Here is an 18,937-nt window from a genome sequence, read left to right on the forward strand (position 1 = left end):
AACATTAAGATCCACAACATTTATTCCATGGGACAAAACTAGGTCCAGAGTATGACTGTGGCAGTGAGTAGGTCCAGAGACATGTTGGACAAAACCCACTGAGTCGATGATGGCTCCGAGTGCCTTTTGGAGTGGGTCTGTGGACTTTTCCATGTGAATGTTAAAGTCACCAAAAATTTGAATATTATCTGCTATGACTACAAGATCCGATAGGAATTCAGGGAACTCAGTGAGGAACAGTGCATATAGCCCAGGAGGCCTGTAAACAGTAGCTATAAAAAGTGAGTGAGTAGGCTGCATAGATTTCATGACTAGAAGCTCAAAAGACGAAAACGTCATTGTTTTTTTTTTTGTAAATTGAAATTTGCTATCGTAAATGTTAGCAACACCTCCGCCTTTGCCGGATGCACAGGGGGTATGGTCACTAGTGTAACCAGGGGGTGAGGCCTCATTTAACACAGTAAATTCATCAGGCTTAAGCCATGTTTCAGTCAGGCCAATCACATCAAGATTATGATCAGTGATTAGTTCATTGACTATAACTGCCTTGGAAGTGAGGGATCTAACATTAAGTAACCCAATTTTGAGATGTGAGGTATCACAATCTCTTTCAATAATGGCAGGAATGGAGGAGGTCTTTATACTAGTGAGATTGCTAAAGCAAACACCGCCATTTTTAATTTTGCCCAACCTAGATCGAGGCACAGACACGGTCTCAATGGGGAAAGCTGAGCTGACTACGCTGACTGTGCTAGTGGCAGACTCCACTAAGCTGGCAGGCTGGCTAACAGCAGGCACTGGTTATAGTTTGAAGCTTTTTCTTGAGTGGGCAGCTTGACAAAAGCTAGTCAATATTTAGGTCACCCAGAAAATATACCTTTCTGTTGATATCACATACATTATCAAGCATTTCACACATATGATATCCAGATACTGACTGTTAGCGCGGTGGTCTATAGAAACTTCCTACAAGAACGGGCTTTAGGTGAGGCAGATGAACCTGTAGCCATATTACTAACAGTATTTGACATGAGATCCTTTCTAAGCTTTACTGTAATGTGGCCCTGAATATAGACAGCAACACTACCCCCGCTGGCATTTCTGTATTTTCTGTATATGTTAAAACCATGTATTGCTACTACTATACCAAAGGTATTATCTAAGTGAGTTTCAGAGATGGTCAGTATATGAATTTTATAGATTTCATGAACCTTATTTATTAGGCTACATATGTTAATGTGGGCTATTTTTAGCACTTTTCTGGGATGCTTGACTGTTTTCATTGCTTTACTGGGAAGCTTATCAGAACTAGACATGACAGTGATATTTATGTTTGAGCCGATAGTGCAGGGTGAGCTGCACACAGCAAACTTCCTACTAGGGCACCGCCTCAGTGCTAACAGTATAATGCTAGTTCATAGACACATGATTACTGCATACAATAGCTATAGGATTGATAGAGGCATTCAGGAGACTTAGAGGGACATAAATTACGTTACTTACATTAGGACTTCCAACGCTCCTGGGACAATGTACATTTGCAGCAGCACTACGGCAACTCAGGGACACAATGGTAGGGATTATCTAAGCAGGGCTTATCTAAGCAGAGTCCAGGAGCCAAGATGATTTGGATGGACTCTGTCATTCCTGTAGAGTATCTTCTGTTTCCAGAAGGTGTCAGAGTTATTTTTAAAAGTTATGCCAACAGAGTGGCAGTAGTCTTTAAGCCAGATATGATGTGCTAAGAGCCTGCTGAACATTTCGCAGCCGCGGCGACGAGGCAGTGGCACGACGACCAGGCTGAGGAGTAGAAAAGGAAAAGGTCTTAGAGTGGGACCTATCCGGGATACACTGCAATGTCTCAATTTGCTTACTCTTGACGTCCAGCTCAGACAATATTCTGACAGTTTCCACATTGGAAATATGGCCGGCCAATATTATCCCGTAACTGTTCAAAATGGTTGCAGCTCCTACCTGGGATTAAACGTTCACCATAGTCTCTAAAGGTGGTTGCTGCCAGTCTGGTAAAAGTCAGTTTCCCCTTATGTGGGAAAGTGGTAGATGCCATTTTGAAAAAAATACAGTTAAAATCCATGCAAATAAAATAGGTTGGCGAGGAATCAGCTAAAAGTCAATCAATCCACACAGTGTGATAGTTAGATTAAATCACCACAGTTATCGGCAGCAAGCCAGAACCCAACCACAGACTAGAAATCAGCCAGCACTAGGACCCACAATAAATACAACCAAGAGGCACAAAACTCAACAGCATAACAGGAGCAAGGAGAGAACTATGACTTACTCAATGCGATTAAATGCTGGGGACCATCAAAACAGTAGCGCAACGGAGGTTATACTGGTATGATAGCCAGGAGAGAAACACCTTGGAGGTAGTTTTCAGTACAGGCCTAAGAAGCTGGGAGGGTGGCAAGCGCTTTACCGGGCCAAAGAAGAGTTTAAAGGAGTAAATCCAAGAGTCCACAAACATCCAAGGCACATTGACTCTGTATGCAATATTGTACTATTATCCAGTGTGTTTACAGCTTGATGAACATTTACATTTACATTTAAGTCATTTAGCAGACGCTCTTATCCAGAGCGACTTACAAATTGAACCATAGGTAGATGGAGACATAGGTAGATGGAGACAAACAAAAATCTGTAAAAATCTTTTCAGCTACAAACTGATGAGACAAAAGACATGCTTGCCGCCATCTTAAAAGGTGGGTGTGGCTTCATATGACATGTGGCCTATTTGAAATGACTAGTGCTTCTCACGTTCACCTTTTCATGTTTATTCAAAGACTTTTCATTCAAATCATATGGTTTGGTTTCAATACTTAAAAAACTAAATGGTAGGTCCAGGTAGTCACAAAAATAGATGGGCGTTGGTTCAATTGTGATTTTAATGAATGGAGCGAATTTGGAGCGGTAGTTTTTTCCCCCGTGAGCACAGAGTGTTTTTTAGAAGATCGGTTCGAAAAGGAAGTGCGCTTCGATGAGCGGGATTTCCGACCACTCAACTCTGCTCACATACTCTGTACCGAAAACACATAGGCACATACACTGAGTGTACAAAACATTAGGAACACCTTCCTAGTATTCAGTTGCACCCCATTTTGCCCTGAGAACAGCATCAATTCGTCGGGGCATGGACTCTACAAGGTGTAGAAAGCGTTCCACGGGGATGCTGGCCCATGTTGACTCCAATGTTTCCTACAGTTGTGTCATGTTTGTTGGAGTTCATGGAGTTCCTGGTTCCGGAACTCCAATTTGAGCAGCAGCAGCTGAAAAATGAGCTCCTACAAATATTGAAATTTACATGGTTTTTAGAGTGAAGTACATCGGAAAAAAGCAAAAGAAAACTGCAAGACTGAATAGGAGAAAAAACAAGCAACAAACAAAGAAGATAGGCTTTTGAAAAATAACTATTTTTCATAAAATTGTAGTTATCTTAGCTAGCTGAATTGTTTACCAGTTGCTAAGCAGTTGCTAGGGACTCTTTTGGAAGAAGCTAGCTAGCTAACGAAGAACAACAAAGAATATCTAGTTAACAGAAGAAAAGAAAGAGAAAATCAGGACAGAAGAAAAAGGATATCAAAGTGAAACAGTTCTCTGAAGACACAAGAGACAATAATACAAGAAACAACACTTCTGTAGCTTGTCAACTATGTGTCTGTCTATCCCTGTTCTCTCCTCTCTGCACAGGCCATACAAACGCTTCACACCGCGTGGCCGCTGCCACTCTAACCTGGTGGTCCCAGCGCGCACGACCCACGTGGAGTTCCAGGTCTCCGGCAGCCTCTGGAACTGCCGGTCTGCAGCCAACAAGGCTGAGTTCATCTCAGCCTATGCTACCCTCCAGTCCCTAGACTTCCTGGCGCTGACGGAAACATGGATTACCACAGATAACACTGCTACTCCTACTGCTCTCTCTTCGTCTGCCCACGTGTTCTCGCATACCCCTAGAGCATCGAGCCAGCGGGGTGGTGGCACTGGAATCCTCATCTCTCCCAAGTGGACATTCTCTCTTTCTCCCCTGACCCATCTGTCTATCTCCTCATTTGAATTCCATGCTGTCACAGTTACCAGCCCTTTCAAGCTTAACATCTTTATCATTTATCGCCCTCCAGGTTCCCTTGGAGAGTTCATCAATGAGCTTGACGCCTTGATAAGTTCCTTTCCTGAGGATGGCTCACCTCTCACAGTTCTGGGTGACTTTAACCTCCCCACGTCTACCTTTGACTCATTCCTCTCTGCCTCCTTCTTTCCACTCCTCTCCTCTTTTGACCTCACCCTCTCACCTTCCCCCCCTACTCACAAGGCAGGCAATACGCTTGACCTCATCTTTACTAGATGCTGTTCTTCCACTAATCTCATTGCAACTCCCCTCCAAATCTCCGACCACTACCTTGTATCCTTTTCCCTCTTGCTCTCATCCAACACTTCTCACTCTGCCCCTACTCGGATGGTATTGCGCCGTCCCAACCTTCGCTCTCTCTCTCCCGCTACTCTCTCCTCTTCCATCCTATCATCTCTTCCCTCTGCTCAAACCTTCTTCAACCTATCTCCTGATTCTGCCTCCTCAACCCTCCTCTCCTCCCTTTCTGCATCCTTTGATTTTCTCTGTCCCCTATCCTCCAGGCCGGCTCGGTCCTCCCCTCCTGCTCCGTGGCTCGACGACTCACTACGAGCTCACAGAACAGGGCTCCGGGCAGCCGAGCGGAAATGGAGGAAAACTCGCCTCCCTGCGGACCTGGCATCCTTTCACTCCCTCCTCTCTACATTCTCCTCTTCTGTCTCTGCTGCTAAAGCCACTTTCTACCACTCTAAATTCCAAGCATCTGCCTCTAACCCTAGGAAGCTCTTTGCTACCTTCTCCTCCCTCCTGAATCCTCCTCCCCCTCCCCCCCCTCCTCCCTCTCTGCGGATGACTTCGTCAACCATTTTGAAAAGAAGGTTGACGATATCCGATCCTCGTTTGCTAAGTCAAACGACACCGCTGGTCCTGCTCACACTGCCCTACCCTGTGCTTTGACCTCTTTCTCCCCTCTCTCTCCAGATGAAATCTCGTGTCTTGTGACGGCCGACCGCCCAACAACCTGCCCACTTGACCCTATCCCCTCCTCTCTTCTCCAGACCATTTCCGGAGACCTTCTCCCCTTCCTCACCTCGCTCATCAACTCATCCTTGACCGCTGGCTACGTCCCTTCCGTCTTCAAGAGAGCGAGAGTTGCACCCCTTCTGAAAAAACCTACACTCGATCCCTCCGATGTCAACAACTACAGACCAGTATCCCTTCTTTCTTTTCTCTCCAAAACTCTTGAACGTGCCGTCCTTGGCCAGCTCTCCTGCTATCTTTCTCAGAATGACCTTCTTGATCCTAATCAGTCAGGTTTCAAGACTGGGCATTCAACTGAGACTGCTCTTCTCTGTGTCACGGAGGCTCTCCGCACTGCTAAAGCTAACTCTCTCTCCTCTGCTCTCATCCTTCTAGACCTATCTGCTGCCTTTGATACTGTGAACCATCAGATCCTCCTCTCTCCCCTCTCCGAGTTGGGCATCTCCGGCGCGGCCCACGCTTGAATTGCGTCCTACATGACAGGTCGCTCCTACCAGGTGGCGTGGCGAGAATCTGTCTCCGCACCATGTGCTCTCCCCACTGGTGTCCCCCAGGGCTCTGTTCTAGGCCCTCTCCTATTCTCGCTATACACCAAGTCACTTGGCTCTGTCATATCCTCACATGGTCTCTCCTATCATTGCTATGCAGACGACACACAATTAATCTTCTCCTTTCCCCCTTCTGATAACCAGGCGGCGAATCGCATCTCTGCATGTCTGTCAGACATATCAGTGTGGATGATGGATCACCAGCTCAAGCTGAACCTCGGCAAGACGGAGCTGCTCTTCCTCCCGGGGAAGGACTGCCCGTTCCATGATCTCGCCATCACGGTTGACAACTCCCTTGTGTCCTCCTCCCAGAGTGCTAAGAACCTTGGCGTGATCCTGGACAACACCCTGTCGTTCTCCACTAACATCAAGGCGGTGACCCGATCCTGTAGGTTCATGCTCTACAACATTCGCAGAGTACGACCCTGCCTCACACAGGAAGCGGCGCAGGTCCTAATCCAGGCACTTGTCATCTCCCGTCTGGATTACTGCAACTCGCTGTTGGCTGGGCTCCCTGCCTGTGCCATTAAACCCCTACAACTCATCCAGAACGCCGCAGCCCGTCTGGTGTTCAACCTTCCCAAGTTCTCTCACGTTACCCCGCTCCTCCGCTCTCTCCACTGGCTTCCAGTTGAAGCTCGCATCCGCTACAAGACCATGGTGATTGCCTACGGAGCTGTGAAGGGAACGGCACCTCCATACCTTCAGGCTCTGATCAGGCCCTACACCCAAACAAGGGCACTGCGTTCATCCACCACTGGCCTGCTGGCCCCCCTACCTCTGAGGAAGCACAGTTCCCGCTCAGCCCAGTCAAAACTGTTCGCTGCTCTGGCACCCCAATGGTGGAACAAGCTCCCTCACGACGCCAGGACAGCGGAGTCAATCACCACCTTCCGGAGACACCTGAAACTCCACCTCTTTAAGGAATACCTAGGATAGGATAAAGTAATCCTTCTAACCCCCCCCCCCCCCCCTTAAAAGATTTAGATGCACTATTGTAAAGTGGTTGTTCCACTGGATATCATAAGGTGAATGCACCAATTTGTAAGTCGCTCTGGATAAGAGCGTCTGCTAAATGACTTAAATGTAAATGTAAATGTTGGCTGGATGTCCTTTGGGTGGTGGACCATTGTTTATACACACGGGAAACTTGACACCTACTACTACCCCGTTCAAAAGCATTGAAATATTTTGTCTTGCACGTTCACCCTCTGAATGTGTCTCACTCTCTCTGTGTGTTGCAGGTTAGTGCTCAGTGTGAGTGCCAGCACAACACAGCAGGTGTAAACTGTGAGCGATGTGCTGATCTCTACAATGACCTGCCCTGGAGATCTGCAGAGGAGGGAAACACACACACCTGCAAACGTACGCAACCACTAATGCCTTAATACACTGACTGCATCTTTTTGATCATTTGCATGTGTGCAGAGGTAGGAGGACTTTGCTAAAGTAGCACATAATCAGCAAATATAAGTCATCTTCCTATGAAGACTGAACACCCTCAGCAGAGTTGCGAGTGAGTGGACTGAACACATACAGTCACAGATGCGCTTGTTGAATAGTTCCTCTGGTGCTGCCCCCTGTAGGTTGTGAGTGTAACAATCACGCCCAGCGGTGCCGTTTTGACCCATCTGTGTATGAGGCGAGCGGATGGAGGAGTGGGGGGGTGTGTGAGGGCTGTCTGCACCACACAACCGGGCCCAAATGTGACAGGTGTGCCCCTGGATACCAACCCAACCACCTGAGCAGCATAGACCAGCCTGATGCCTGCACACGTGAGTGATCTTAAGACCGGGTTTAATAATATATATTCATCAAATACTACTGCCTTTATTCCTCGTTCTCTCCTACTGTAGGTTCAATCAGCACCACAATATGCTGCAGTGTTCTAATATCTTTGTTGTGTTTCTGGTTTGTTCCCTGTGTTTTGTACAGGCTGCCATTGCAGTGCAGAGGGGGCGGAGAATGGGGGTCGGTGTGATGATGTCACAGGGTCGTGTCGCTGCAAGATGGGATACTATGGCCTGACCGCCTCCAACCCTCTGGGCTGCACGAGTGAGTCGCCTTTCACCCTTGACCCTGAACCCGTTCATAAACTCTCCCTGCGTTATGATTACTTACAACTGTATTCGCCATACTGAGTGTATGTGTATGTCTATCCCCAACGGACTGTCTGTCTTCTCCAGAGTGCTTGTGCAGTGCAGAGGGCTCCCTGTCCAGTGTGTGTGACCCTGTGAGCGGTCAGTGTCCCTGTCGACCTTACCACCAGGGGCTGACCTGTGAACTCTGTTCCCGTGGTTACTGGAACCCCTCCTCCCCCCGCGGCTGTGAGCCCTGTCGCTGTGACCCCACCAACTCCCATGGTGACACCTGCGACCAGAGTACGGGTCAGTGTCAGTGCAGGTCAGGGTTCGGAGGTCGTACCTGTACAGAATGCCCTGATAACACTTACGGAGACCCCCTCATTGGCTGCAGACGTAAGTGACCGACATCGTGTTCTGTCATAGAAAGGTTCAAAGGTTCTTAGACATGCTTTGTTCAATGCTTTGATCAATTCAGTCCAAATGGACAACTAAGTCAAACAATTTCTTTCCTCTTCATCTCGCCCTCCCTTTCTCCGTCTCCCTCTCTCTCCATCTCCTCCCTCTCTCCCTCTCTCTGCAGCGTGTCAGTGTGCTGCTGGAGGCATGGTACCAGGAGGCTGTGATAAGCGTACAGGGGCCTGCCGGTGCCGTATTGGTGTCATAGGTATTCGTTGCGATGCCTGTAGCCGTGGCCATGTTTACTCCTTTCCTGACTGTGAAGTCTGCCCCTCCTGCTTCTTCTCTCTGGACTCCTACATCCAGAACCTCACCCTGGGCCTGGAGAGACTCTCCACCAGGATCCCCTCTCGTCCTGGCGGCTCGTTGCCCACCGGTCTGGGTCTCCGCATCCAGGCCTTGGAGGCCACTCTCATCCAGATACGTGACTCTCTCCCACTCCCAACTCCCTCTACGAGACAAGTCAACGACGCCCTCTCTCAGCTACGCAGACTAAGGTAGGGAGATGTTCGGATGTCCCCGGGAAAACTTAGAATGTCCAAATAAAAGTGGGCATCAGATTCCATAACCTGCAATACTTTGCTTTTTCAAAATTAGATATTTTCGTTGTCCAAATGTAAACACCCCTAGATCTGAAGGCCACAGTCCTTCATTACCTAGCTCACTATCCCTCATCCCCATTGTAATCATCCAGGGACCAGTTAGATCAGGTGGATGGGGATCTGTCACCCCAAGGCAGAGGCCTCGAGCTGGGCTCACAGCTGGACGAGTTGCAGGCTCTCCTGGGCGGCCTGGGTCTGCTGTACAACGCCAAGAGAGATGCTCTCAGGAACCCTATCAACTCCAACAATGCAGGTGAGAGAGATACGCCACCTCAGAACTGTGAGCACCATCCGTGTGTCACCACAAAAAGGCTCAGTGAGGAATTTAGAATCCAGAAATCAGAATTAGAACCATATCGACTTGAGACCAGTCTGGTATTGTTTTAGCTCACTTATGGCTGCTAACACAGCTGTTTGTCTGTCGTCTTGGTTGGTTCGCTCTCAGGGGCCTTGTCTTCTATAAAGAATGCCTATGACGAGTCCACGGATGCGGCAAAGACTGTGGAGGCTAGTGGGAAGACTGTAGATCAATCTTCAGCGGTCAGAGAGGACTCTCTTGACCTCCAGAACCAGGTTCAACCAGCGAACACCAGAGACCTGGAGAAACTCAACCAGCAGCTGAACACCAAACCTGACCTCTCACCCACTGCCAAGCAGGTAAGCTTAACCCTAGCCTTAATCCTTAACCCTAGACCTAGCCTTAACCCTTAACCCTAGACCTAGCCTTAACCCTAGCTTTAACCCTTAACCCTAAACTCTAGACCTAGCCTTAACCCTAGCTTTAACCACTTAGCCCTACCCTTAACTGTAGCCCTAGACCTAGCCTTAGCCCTAGCCCTACCCTTAACCCTAGACCTAGCCCTAGCCTTAACCCTAGACCAAGCCCTTAACCCTAGCTTTAACCCTTAACCCTAAACTCTAGACCTAGCCTTAACCCTAGCTTTAACCCTTAGCCCTACCCTTAACCCTAGCCCTAGACCTAGCCTTAGCCCTAGCCCTACCCTTAACCCTAGCCCTTAACCCCAGCTTTAACCCTTAACCCTAAACTCTAGACCTATCCTTAACCCTAGCTTTAACCCTTATCCCTACCCTTAGCCCTAGACCTAGCCTTAGCCCTAGCCCTACCCTTAACCCTAGACCTAGCCCTAACCTTAACCTTAGCCCTAGACCTAGACCTAGCCTTAACCCTAGCCCTAGCCCTACCCTTAACCCTAGCCCAGCCCTAGCCTTAGCCCTAGCCTTAACCCTAGACCTAGCCCTAGCCTTAACCCTAGCCATAGACCTAGCCTTAGCCCTAGCCCTACCCTTAACCCTAGACCTAGCCCTACCCTTAACCCTAACTCCACCTTAACGTGACTGTGTATTTTTATTCCCTGTCTCTCAGGTGTGTGGCAGTGTGCGCTCTGCCCCTTGTACCCCTGCCCAGTGTGATGGTGAGCTGTGCCCTGCGGAGGGGGCGCCACCCTGTGGTCGCGGCGAGAGTTGCGTTGGGGCTCTGCCTCTGGGGACCCGAGCTGTGAGGGATGCTGAGGAGGTAAAGGACAGACTGCAGCAGCTCAATGGGAAGATCACACAGGCTGCTGCACAGGTAGGAGCTGACACTTGTTTGTTTTACTGTATGTTATAACCTATATAACTCTTTATTGGGTTTGAATACTTACATGTAGTATATGTCCTTCAGTCAATTAAGTGGTTTGTTTCATCATATGGCGTTCAATGCTTTGCTCCTTTCCCCATTCAATTCACAGATCCAGAAAACACAGGACACGGTCAATCTGGTCAGAAAGTCCACGGACGATCTGGTCAATCAGATGAGGCGGGCCAGGGATGACTTGGAGGCAGATCTGCGGGAGACAAGATACTTTGTTAAAGAGCTGAAGGACTTCCTGTCAGGTGACACATCGACGGTTATGTTCCAGTACCTTCAATAACCTATTTATACTGTTTTACTAGTAGTAAAAGTATTGAAGTAGTAGTATTGCATTTTTGTGAGTGTGTGGTTCACTGACATTCCCCTCGTCTCTCCCTTCCCCTCTCTTCCACTCTTTCTCATCCTCCCTCTTGCAATACTCTTCTCTCTCTCTCCCTCCCACCTCTCCCTCCTTGACTCCAGACCCGTCGTCAGACCCGACAGACATCAGCACGGTGAGTGAATGGATCTTGAACGCAAAGCTGCCTCTCAGTCTGGCAGCTCTGAAGAGGAAGCTTCAGGACATCAGAGCCCTGGCGGCAGGACTCCCAGACAGCAAAGCAGTCCTGGACCAGGCTGGACCACAGCTCGACATCGCCCGGCGCCTGCTACAGGAGGCCCAGGACGCCAGGTATAACACCTTATGACCTCTTATGTCAGTCTTATGACAGGGCTATGTACTGGAAGCAGCCATGGTTTAAGTAAAGTGCTAGTTGTAATTGATGTCATGTATGAAAATGCTGTGTGGTTTCAGAAGTCACTTTAACATTATTGTGACTGCTGTGAACGTTGCCGTAAGGTTGCTGTAACATTGTTCTAACTTTGTTGTGTGCTGTGTGACAGGGATGCTGGGCTGGGTGTGAAGGATGATGTTGACGGGCTGCTGGAGGGCTTCACCGTCGTGGAGGGCTCTCTCTCTGGCCTGAACGACAAAGTGCAGGACAGCCTGGACATAGTGGAAGACATCAGCAACAGTCTCGCACAGGTGAGCGAGAGATGAACGAGTCTATTTGAGCTAATGTGCTCCAATAAGTACAATTACGCTTTCAAACCAGTCTGACACTGACATTGATTGTATTGCCTCCATTTTTCCAAATCCTTCACAGCTTCTTACCTTATTATTCCTCTCTCATTTTGATCCCCTCCTCCCTCCAGACCAAGGCCCAGTTGACTCCCGCAGTGAAGGCTCTAGGGGAGGCGTCTGCCCTGACTGAGGGGATGAAACCTCAGCTGGAGGGGCTCAAGGCGCTGGTGCGCTCTGGAGGTCTGCTGGCCCAGAATGCTAAGGGAGAGGCCAATAAGGCTAACAAGGAGGCAGATGCTGCGACCAGGGTGAGTGTGTGTTAAAGTATACTGCTCAAAAAAATAAAGGGAACACTTAAACAACACAATGTAACTCCAAGTCAATCACACTTCTGTGAAATCAAACTGTCCACTTAGGAAGCAACACTGATTGACAATAAATGTCACATGCTGTTGTGCAAGTGGAATAGACAACAGGTGGAAATTATAGGCAATTAGCAAGACACCCCCAATAAAGGAGTGGTTCTGCAGGTGGTGACGACAGACCACTTCTCAGTTCCTATGCTTCCTGGCTGATGTTTTGGTTACTTTTGAATGCTGGCGGTGCTTTCACTCTAGTGGTAGCATGAGATGGAGTCTACATCCCACACAAGTGGCTCAGGTAGTGCAGCTCATCCAGGATGGCACATCAATGCGAGCTGTGGCAAGAAGGTTTGCTGTGTCTGCCAGCATAGTATCCAGAGCATGGAGGCGCTACCAGGAGACAGGCCAGTACATCAGGAGACGTGGAGGAGTCCGTAGGAGGGCAACAACCCAGCAGCAGGACCGCTACCTCCGCCTTTGTGCAAGGAGGAGCAGGAGGAGCAAAATGACCTCCAGCAGGCCACAAATGTGCATGTGTCTGCTCAAACGGTCAGAAACAGACTCCATGAGGGTGGTATGAGGGCCCGACGTGCACAGGTGGGGGTTGTGCTTACAGCACAACACCGTGCAGGACGTTTGGCATTTGCCAGAGAACACCAAGATTGGCAAATTCGCCACTGGCGCCCTGTGCTCTTCACAGATGAAAGCAGGTTCACACTGAGCACATGTGACAGACGTGACAGTCTGGAGACGCCGTGGAGAACGTTCTGCTGCCTGCAACATCCTCCAGCATGACCGGTTTGGCGGTGGGTCAGTCATGGTGTGGGGTGGCATTTCTTTGGGGGGCCGCACAGCCCTCCATGTGCTCGCCAGAGGTAGCCTGACTGCCATTAGGTACCGAGATGAGAACCTCAGACCCCTTGTGAGACCATATGCTGGTGCAGTTGGCCCTGGGTTCCTCCTAATGCAAGACAATGCTAGACCTCATGTGGCTGGAGTGTGTCAGCAGTTCCTGCAAGAGGAAGGCATTGATGCTATGGACTGGCCTGCCCGTTCCCCAGACCTGAATCCAATTGAGCACATCTGGGACATCATGTCTCACTCCATCCACCAACGCCACGTTGCACCACAGACTGTCCAAGAGTTGGCGGATGCTTTAGTCCAGGTCTGGGAGGAGATCCCTCAGGAGACCATCCGCCACCTCATCAGGAGCATGCCCAGGCGTTGTAGGGGGGTCATACAGGCACGTGGAGGCCACACACACTACTGAGCCTCATTTTGACTTGTTTTAAGGACATTACATCAAAGTTGGATCAGCCTGCAGTGTGGTTTTCCACTTTAATTTAGAGTGTGACTCCAAATCCAGACCTCCATGGGTTGATAAATTGGATTTCCATTGATTATTTTTGTGTGATTTTGTTGTCAGCACATTCAACTATGTAAGGAAAAAAGTATTTAACAAGATTATTTCATTCATTCAGATCTAGGATGTGTTATTTTAGTGTTCCCTTTATTTTTTTGAGCAGTGTATGTGTGTGTGGTACTGTTCATGCATGCCTACTGTTTATACGTCTGTGTGTGTGTGTGTGTGTGTACGTGTATGTCAGTGGAGGCTGCTGGCGGGAGGGCGGCTCATTATAATGATTGGAACGGAGCATGTTTGATGTATTTGATACCATTCCACTCATTCGGCTCCAGCCATTACCACGAGCCCGTCCTCCCCAATTAAGGTGCCACCAACCTCCTGTGGTGTGTGTGTGTGTGTGTGTGTGTGTGCATTTGTGCGTGTGCGTGTGCGTGTGTGTGTGTGTGTGTGCGCGCTCAACTGCCTGTCTCTTTGTTTGTAGGACCTGGCGTCCCTGGAGAAGCAGCTGGAGCAGCTGCGTGCCGCAGAGAGGACCAGTGGTCATGGCGATGGGACGGGGACGACAGGTGAGCGTCTCCGGAAGCTGCAGGAGGAGGCTGGTTCTCTGGCCCAGGACACTGGAGACATGATGAAGGCACTAGCAGGTAAGGAGGAGGATAGCGAGGGGACACAAACACACCTGGGAAATTTGATTTGATTTGACAGTTTGCAGAGCCCATCCAGTATGCGGGCATAATGCGTTTGTGGAACATTTGCTCGATTCATTCCATATTGCTGAAGTTCAGCGTTATGGCGAGATTGAAATGATTTAATGGTCATTTCCGATTGAGTCGACATACGCTAGTCTGGCTAACACCTAACTCTCGAAGTCCTCCTGACTTCATAGTCTGAAATGGCTCTTTGATATTGTCGGCACAATGTGTCGATGATGAAGGGGGCTGTGCTTTTACTGGTTGGCTCTCCTCTTTCTCACTAAAAAACCCCACATGCAAAGCCACACACAGCCGCAGAGTGCCGCTCGCTTCCATTACAATGGTTGGATTTTCTAATCCAAACAATGAGAGGTTTCAACCCCTGAGGGGAAAAAAAATGACATTTGAGAGAACCAAGCAAACTGAGTGAATACAAACGGCCTCCTTTCCAGACCAGTGCGGTCACAGGGCTCCCTCAAATTTGATTTGATATATATATATATGTAAATAAAAAAACATTCCCTTCTCTTCCTGTTCCTCCGCCTGCTCTCCTCCCCCTCTCTCTCCTCTCTCCCCCTCCCCTCTCTATCTTCAGGTAAAGCAGACTCTCTGCGTAGACTACAGGATGAGGTCCTACTGAAGTCCCAGAGGCTGACCGGTCTGGACGGCAACCTGCGGGACCTCCTGGCTGACATGAGACAGAAGATCAAGATCCTCTCCACTTGCCAGGGCTGAGAGGTAAAAGGGCAGAGGTCATCCTCAAATAGCCTATTCATTGAGATAGAGAAGCGATGTTATTTATTTTGTCCCATTTTGTAGAATAAATGTCCCAATAAATATATTTTTCATGCCGTTGAGTTTCCCTTATTGTGTGTTTTTTTTTTACTTATCCTACGACATCCCAGTGACATCATTAGGCCTGGGATTTCTGGGGCTGCAGCCCTGAATGTTTTTGATCCAGCCACGAACCTTTTGATGGTCCAAGAATATAGAAATTGCAGGCTGTTTGTCTGATATGAGTTCCCATACTGGCCTATCACTTACACGCTAGGCAGTATGCCGTAGAGACTGTCCTGATTTTAGCTTTACTTCACTGAAAACTGCGTGTCACTAGCCCAAACGGTTCAAAAGATGTGATCCATTTTACCGGAGATATGTTGTTTTTCTTTACTATCGTGAATTCGCTGGAAGCATAAAGACAAATAAACCATGTCCCTGCCATTTCAAAACTAGGCTACGTGGGGATCGGTAATTAGATGATTTGTTCAATAACAAACACGCTTGTTCAGTCATGATACCTTATTAGCTAACAACCTGGTAATTGGACAGCCACACATTTGGTTTAAGATGGCACACGGAGAAAGAGATAGCATACGTTTTATCCTAGTGGGGGGGAGTGGGAAAAAAGAAATAGATTTAGATTTCTACATTTGGGTAGATTTAGACTATGCCTTGTTGTCTTCAGGAGATTTTCTGTTTCATTTCTTTCCTTCACATTAGCTGATGTAAGATTGTGGAACAATTCCTATTTATGTCATGTTATAGGATAATGAGAGTGTTTGTCAGCAAGAACAGTACTGTTATTCCTCATACATCTTTTATTACACTTCTCCACAATTTTGCTGGTGTAACTACTTATTTAAATCTAATATGCCTAAATTAAAGGAGGCTTTCCATTTTTGTCAGCATTCATGTGGGTATACACTATGTCATGGTCATGTTGATTGTAAGTCAGAAAAACAAGAATAGCCTATATTGAAATGCCTGTTACATCAAGTATTATTTGTATTTTAGTAGTGTATACAAGCTGCTAGGCAGTGATGGTAAGGGGACTCTCAATAGCTCATAAACGATTTTGCCTATGTATTGTAAGATGACAAGTGTCTGCAACTAGTCAGCCCCCCCACCTATAGATTTTTCTTGATTGTGGGGTGACTTGAAGAAATTCATTGTTATAGCATAAACATTTTCAAACCCCCTGCACTTGGGAAACATACCCCCCGCAGGAATTTCTTTCTTCAAGCTGTGTTTTAAAGGGACAGTTCACCCACATTGTAGAAAAGGCTCTCATTTGTAATATACTTTTTATGGAACTGTCCCTTTAATTGCACATTTTTTAGTTAACTTTGCCTTTAACTGCAGACGCTTCTGAGCCATCACGATGTATCACAATGTATGTTAATATAGGCTTTTGGGCACTGGATACCTCTATACATCTCTATGCTTTTTATTGTTTGGATTTGTGTGTGTTTTGTATTGTTGGTATTGCTACACTGCTAGAGCTGGAAATCTGCGATAACATCTGCAAAATGTGTACACGACCAATAACATTTGATTTTGCTCTGAGCGCACCTGCAACCAATTCCCTTATTAAATGCCTGAGTTCCCTTTGTCTTTAGTTCAGTACCAAATAACCCATGCTTCTTGAAAATACTCTCCAGCGTTTACCCCTTTTCATTTCTATTACCTGTGCATCCAATACCCAACGTGAGTAACCCGCAATATTGTTTCCATTTTACTTTCTTGTTTCATATGTGAATATATGAGCATTTAATGATGCGCTGTCGTATCAGTAGTGGTAGACTGTTGAGTTGTTGCAGCATGTTGCATATGGACATTAATAATTGATATTTTCTATATCCTTCAAAGAGTGATGATACTGACATGGAAATAATGTGTATGATAACTGTGTTCATGTTTATTCTTTATATGAAATGCTCCTAACGCAAATGTTTAGCTTTATATTTTGTGTTTATTTTTAGCACACAAGTCAATAATGAATTGTGATTTATTGGAGAAAATAAACGGGAGCTGCAGCTCTCTAAAACGAAAGTCCACGTCTCTCTCCCCATCCTTGTCCTCTAACAGGGGCGGCAATCCCGGGGGGGGACGGGGGGACACGACCCCCCCCATCCTGGGAAAAATATGATTTGTCCCCCCCAATATATCACTGAAACATAACTATGTAGTTTAAATAATATTAATAATACGCAATGAAAGCAATTGTGCTGATTATAGACACTTAATAGCGCGTTTTTAAGTTTCAAAAGATTGCGACCCCCCCACCCTTTTCCTCACAATGGTTTGATCCACTGGCAAGGTAACAGAGGGGTCGTGTCTACTGTCTGAAAGGCACTCAATGAACGTTACTGACGTAAAGTTAATCCAGTCAATCGCGCACACACACTAGCTGAATATGCAGAGCTAGCGTGCAAATATTAACTATTAAGCTAGCTAGTACCTATTCCATTTATGTGGCCTCGTCAAAGATGGAATCTTTGCTATCGTCAATTTATTCCGAGATCAGCATGCAGATGATGTAAGTTAGTGCTTCAAAGTCCCTGTGATAAGGTTAGCGATAAACTGAAGTCCAAACTGAACAGAACTACACTCTTCTTCTACCATTGTCTTAAATATATTTAATGGTCTCGTTGCAAAAGCTAAATTGTCGCAAGGGAATTTTTATTTATTTATTTTATTTAACCCGGGTAGCAAAGATTATAGCAAACACCACTGAAACGGAATTGGTGCTCGCTTGCTTTGCAAATTCAGCTATTGTTGTAAGCCAGCCAATATGAAACAAACTATTAAAATTACAAAAGGTTGCAGCATATGTTGTGTAAATGGTGAACTCATACAGCTGTCAACTCGTCATTTTAATCCGTTTCACATTTGCTAGCTACCTTTTAGATCGAAGCCCAAATAGAATGATAAAAGATAAGATGATAGAAGCCCATCTCTTACTGTAAATAACCTACACACTGTGTGTGTGTGTAGCCAGCCAGCCAGGTAGAAAAATGGCAGAAAAATAAAAGACGGACATCAGAGTATTTTTCAGTACACCAAAACGCAAAGTAAGAACCCTAGTAGCCTAATATCTCAAAGACTAGTTGATAAAATGTTCATAAGAAATGAAATTCTAATGGAAATGTTTCACAATGATGTCATTAGGCAGAGCAGGCAACAGATGGCACACAGACAGCAGAGTTGGGGACAGATATGCAGGGACAGACTGGCAGAGACAGAGTCTCAGGTAAGTTTGTTGAGTCTTTGTTTGGCAACATTATGAAAGGTTCTAAAATTTTTTGGACTTGTAAAATAGGAACATAATTGGAAAATGCCATGGATACCCCCACTCTCAACTTAAACTGGTGACTGAACTAAGATTTGTTAAAGGCAATGGTATTGCTGTTGTGAGTAGTTGTGTAGTTTTGGGTACCGGTAGTTAGGAGTACGGCAAACACCTTATTTCTTTGGTTCCTCAATATACATTTACCATATTACAATGTAGGCTATGTGTTACAGCACTACTTTTGGTGTCCCCCTCAGGAATTGCTCTTGAGAAAATTTCATGTAATTGTCCCCCCCAAAGTTGATAGATTTTCGCCCCTGTCCTCTAACCGGGACACCTGTATCAGCCCCTACAGTTAAGTCACTTAGCAGACGCTCTTATCCAGATTGATTTACAGGAGCAATTAGGGTTCAGTGACTTAATCAAGGGAACATCAACAGTTCAAGGCTTCTTAACTCACCCGTGTCAACAACCGACATCAGAATAGGCAACCTGCCTTTAACATTGTTTTTATTACATTTATGGCATAATTCATCTCATCAATGTTCAGATTGATGCATTTAGCTGTTGAAATGAAAAATGTCGTCCGGGGAATGGTTCCCCCTTATAGCTCAATGGGCTAAGCCTACAATGTCCTCAAATCCTAGAAACGGCCCTGCTACGTCCTACATTCCACCAATAGCTGTAGAGTAGCCTCGTTTGACCGTCCTGATATCCCGAGCTGACATTCTGTTACAAGGATTCAGTGATGCTAAAGCTTTTACATTTGTTTTGTGCAATGCCCCTCAGCTACAGTAGTTCAGTCATAGGAGGCCCAGACTGATGAAGTGAAATGAAATGAGAGCGCAGCGGTCAGGATTGTGGATTAGGCTAGCTGAAGAGGAGAGATTTGAGGTAAGAAAAGTACAGAAGAGGAAGA

At 46.8% G+C, this 18,937-nt stretch overlaps 1 protein-coding gene across 1 annotated transcript in view; it reads left to right on the top strand.

Annotated features, from left to right (window-relative positions):
- LOC106565121 (laminin subunit beta-3) overlaps positions 1-16,778 on the top strand; it is a 41,339-nt gene extending 24,561 nt beyond the window's left edge. The window contains exons 9-22 of the mRNA XM_014131873.3: positions 6,915-7,035; positions 7,257-7,445; positions 7,606-7,725; positions 7,857-8,147; positions 8,335-8,707; positions 8,905-9,065; positions 9,258-9,469; positions 10,197-10,400; positions 10,561-10,705; positions 10,926-11,133; positions 11,346-11,487; positions 11,658-11,834; positions 13,736-13,898; positions 14,542-16,778. Coding sequence (XP_013987348.2) covers positions 6,915-7,035; positions 7,257-7,445; positions 7,606-7,725; positions 7,857-8,147; positions 8,335-8,707; positions 8,905-9,065; positions 9,258-9,469; positions 10,197-10,400; positions 10,561-10,705; positions 10,926-11,133; positions 11,346-11,487; positions 11,658-11,834; positions 13,736-13,898; positions 14,542-14,681 — 2,646 coding nt within the window. The 3' untranslated portion in view covers positions 14,682-16,778. The remainder of the gene's footprint in view (positions 1-6,914; positions 7,036-7,256; positions 7,446-7,605; positions 7,726-7,856; positions 8,148-8,334; positions 8,708-8,904; positions 9,066-9,257; positions 9,470-10,196; positions 10,401-10,560; positions 10,706-10,925; positions 11,134-11,345; positions 11,488-11,657; positions 11,835-13,735; positions 13,899-14,541) is intronic.
- The last annotated feature ends 2,159 nt before the right edge of the window (positions 16,779-18,937 follow it).

Source organism: Salmo salar, chromosome 12 (assembly GCF_965601325.2).
Source record: "Salmo salar chromosome 12, fSalSal1, whole genome shotgun sequence".
Classification (NCBI taxonomy): Eukaryota; Metazoa; Chordata; class Actinopteri; order Salmoniformes; family Salmonidae; genus Salmo; species Salmo salar.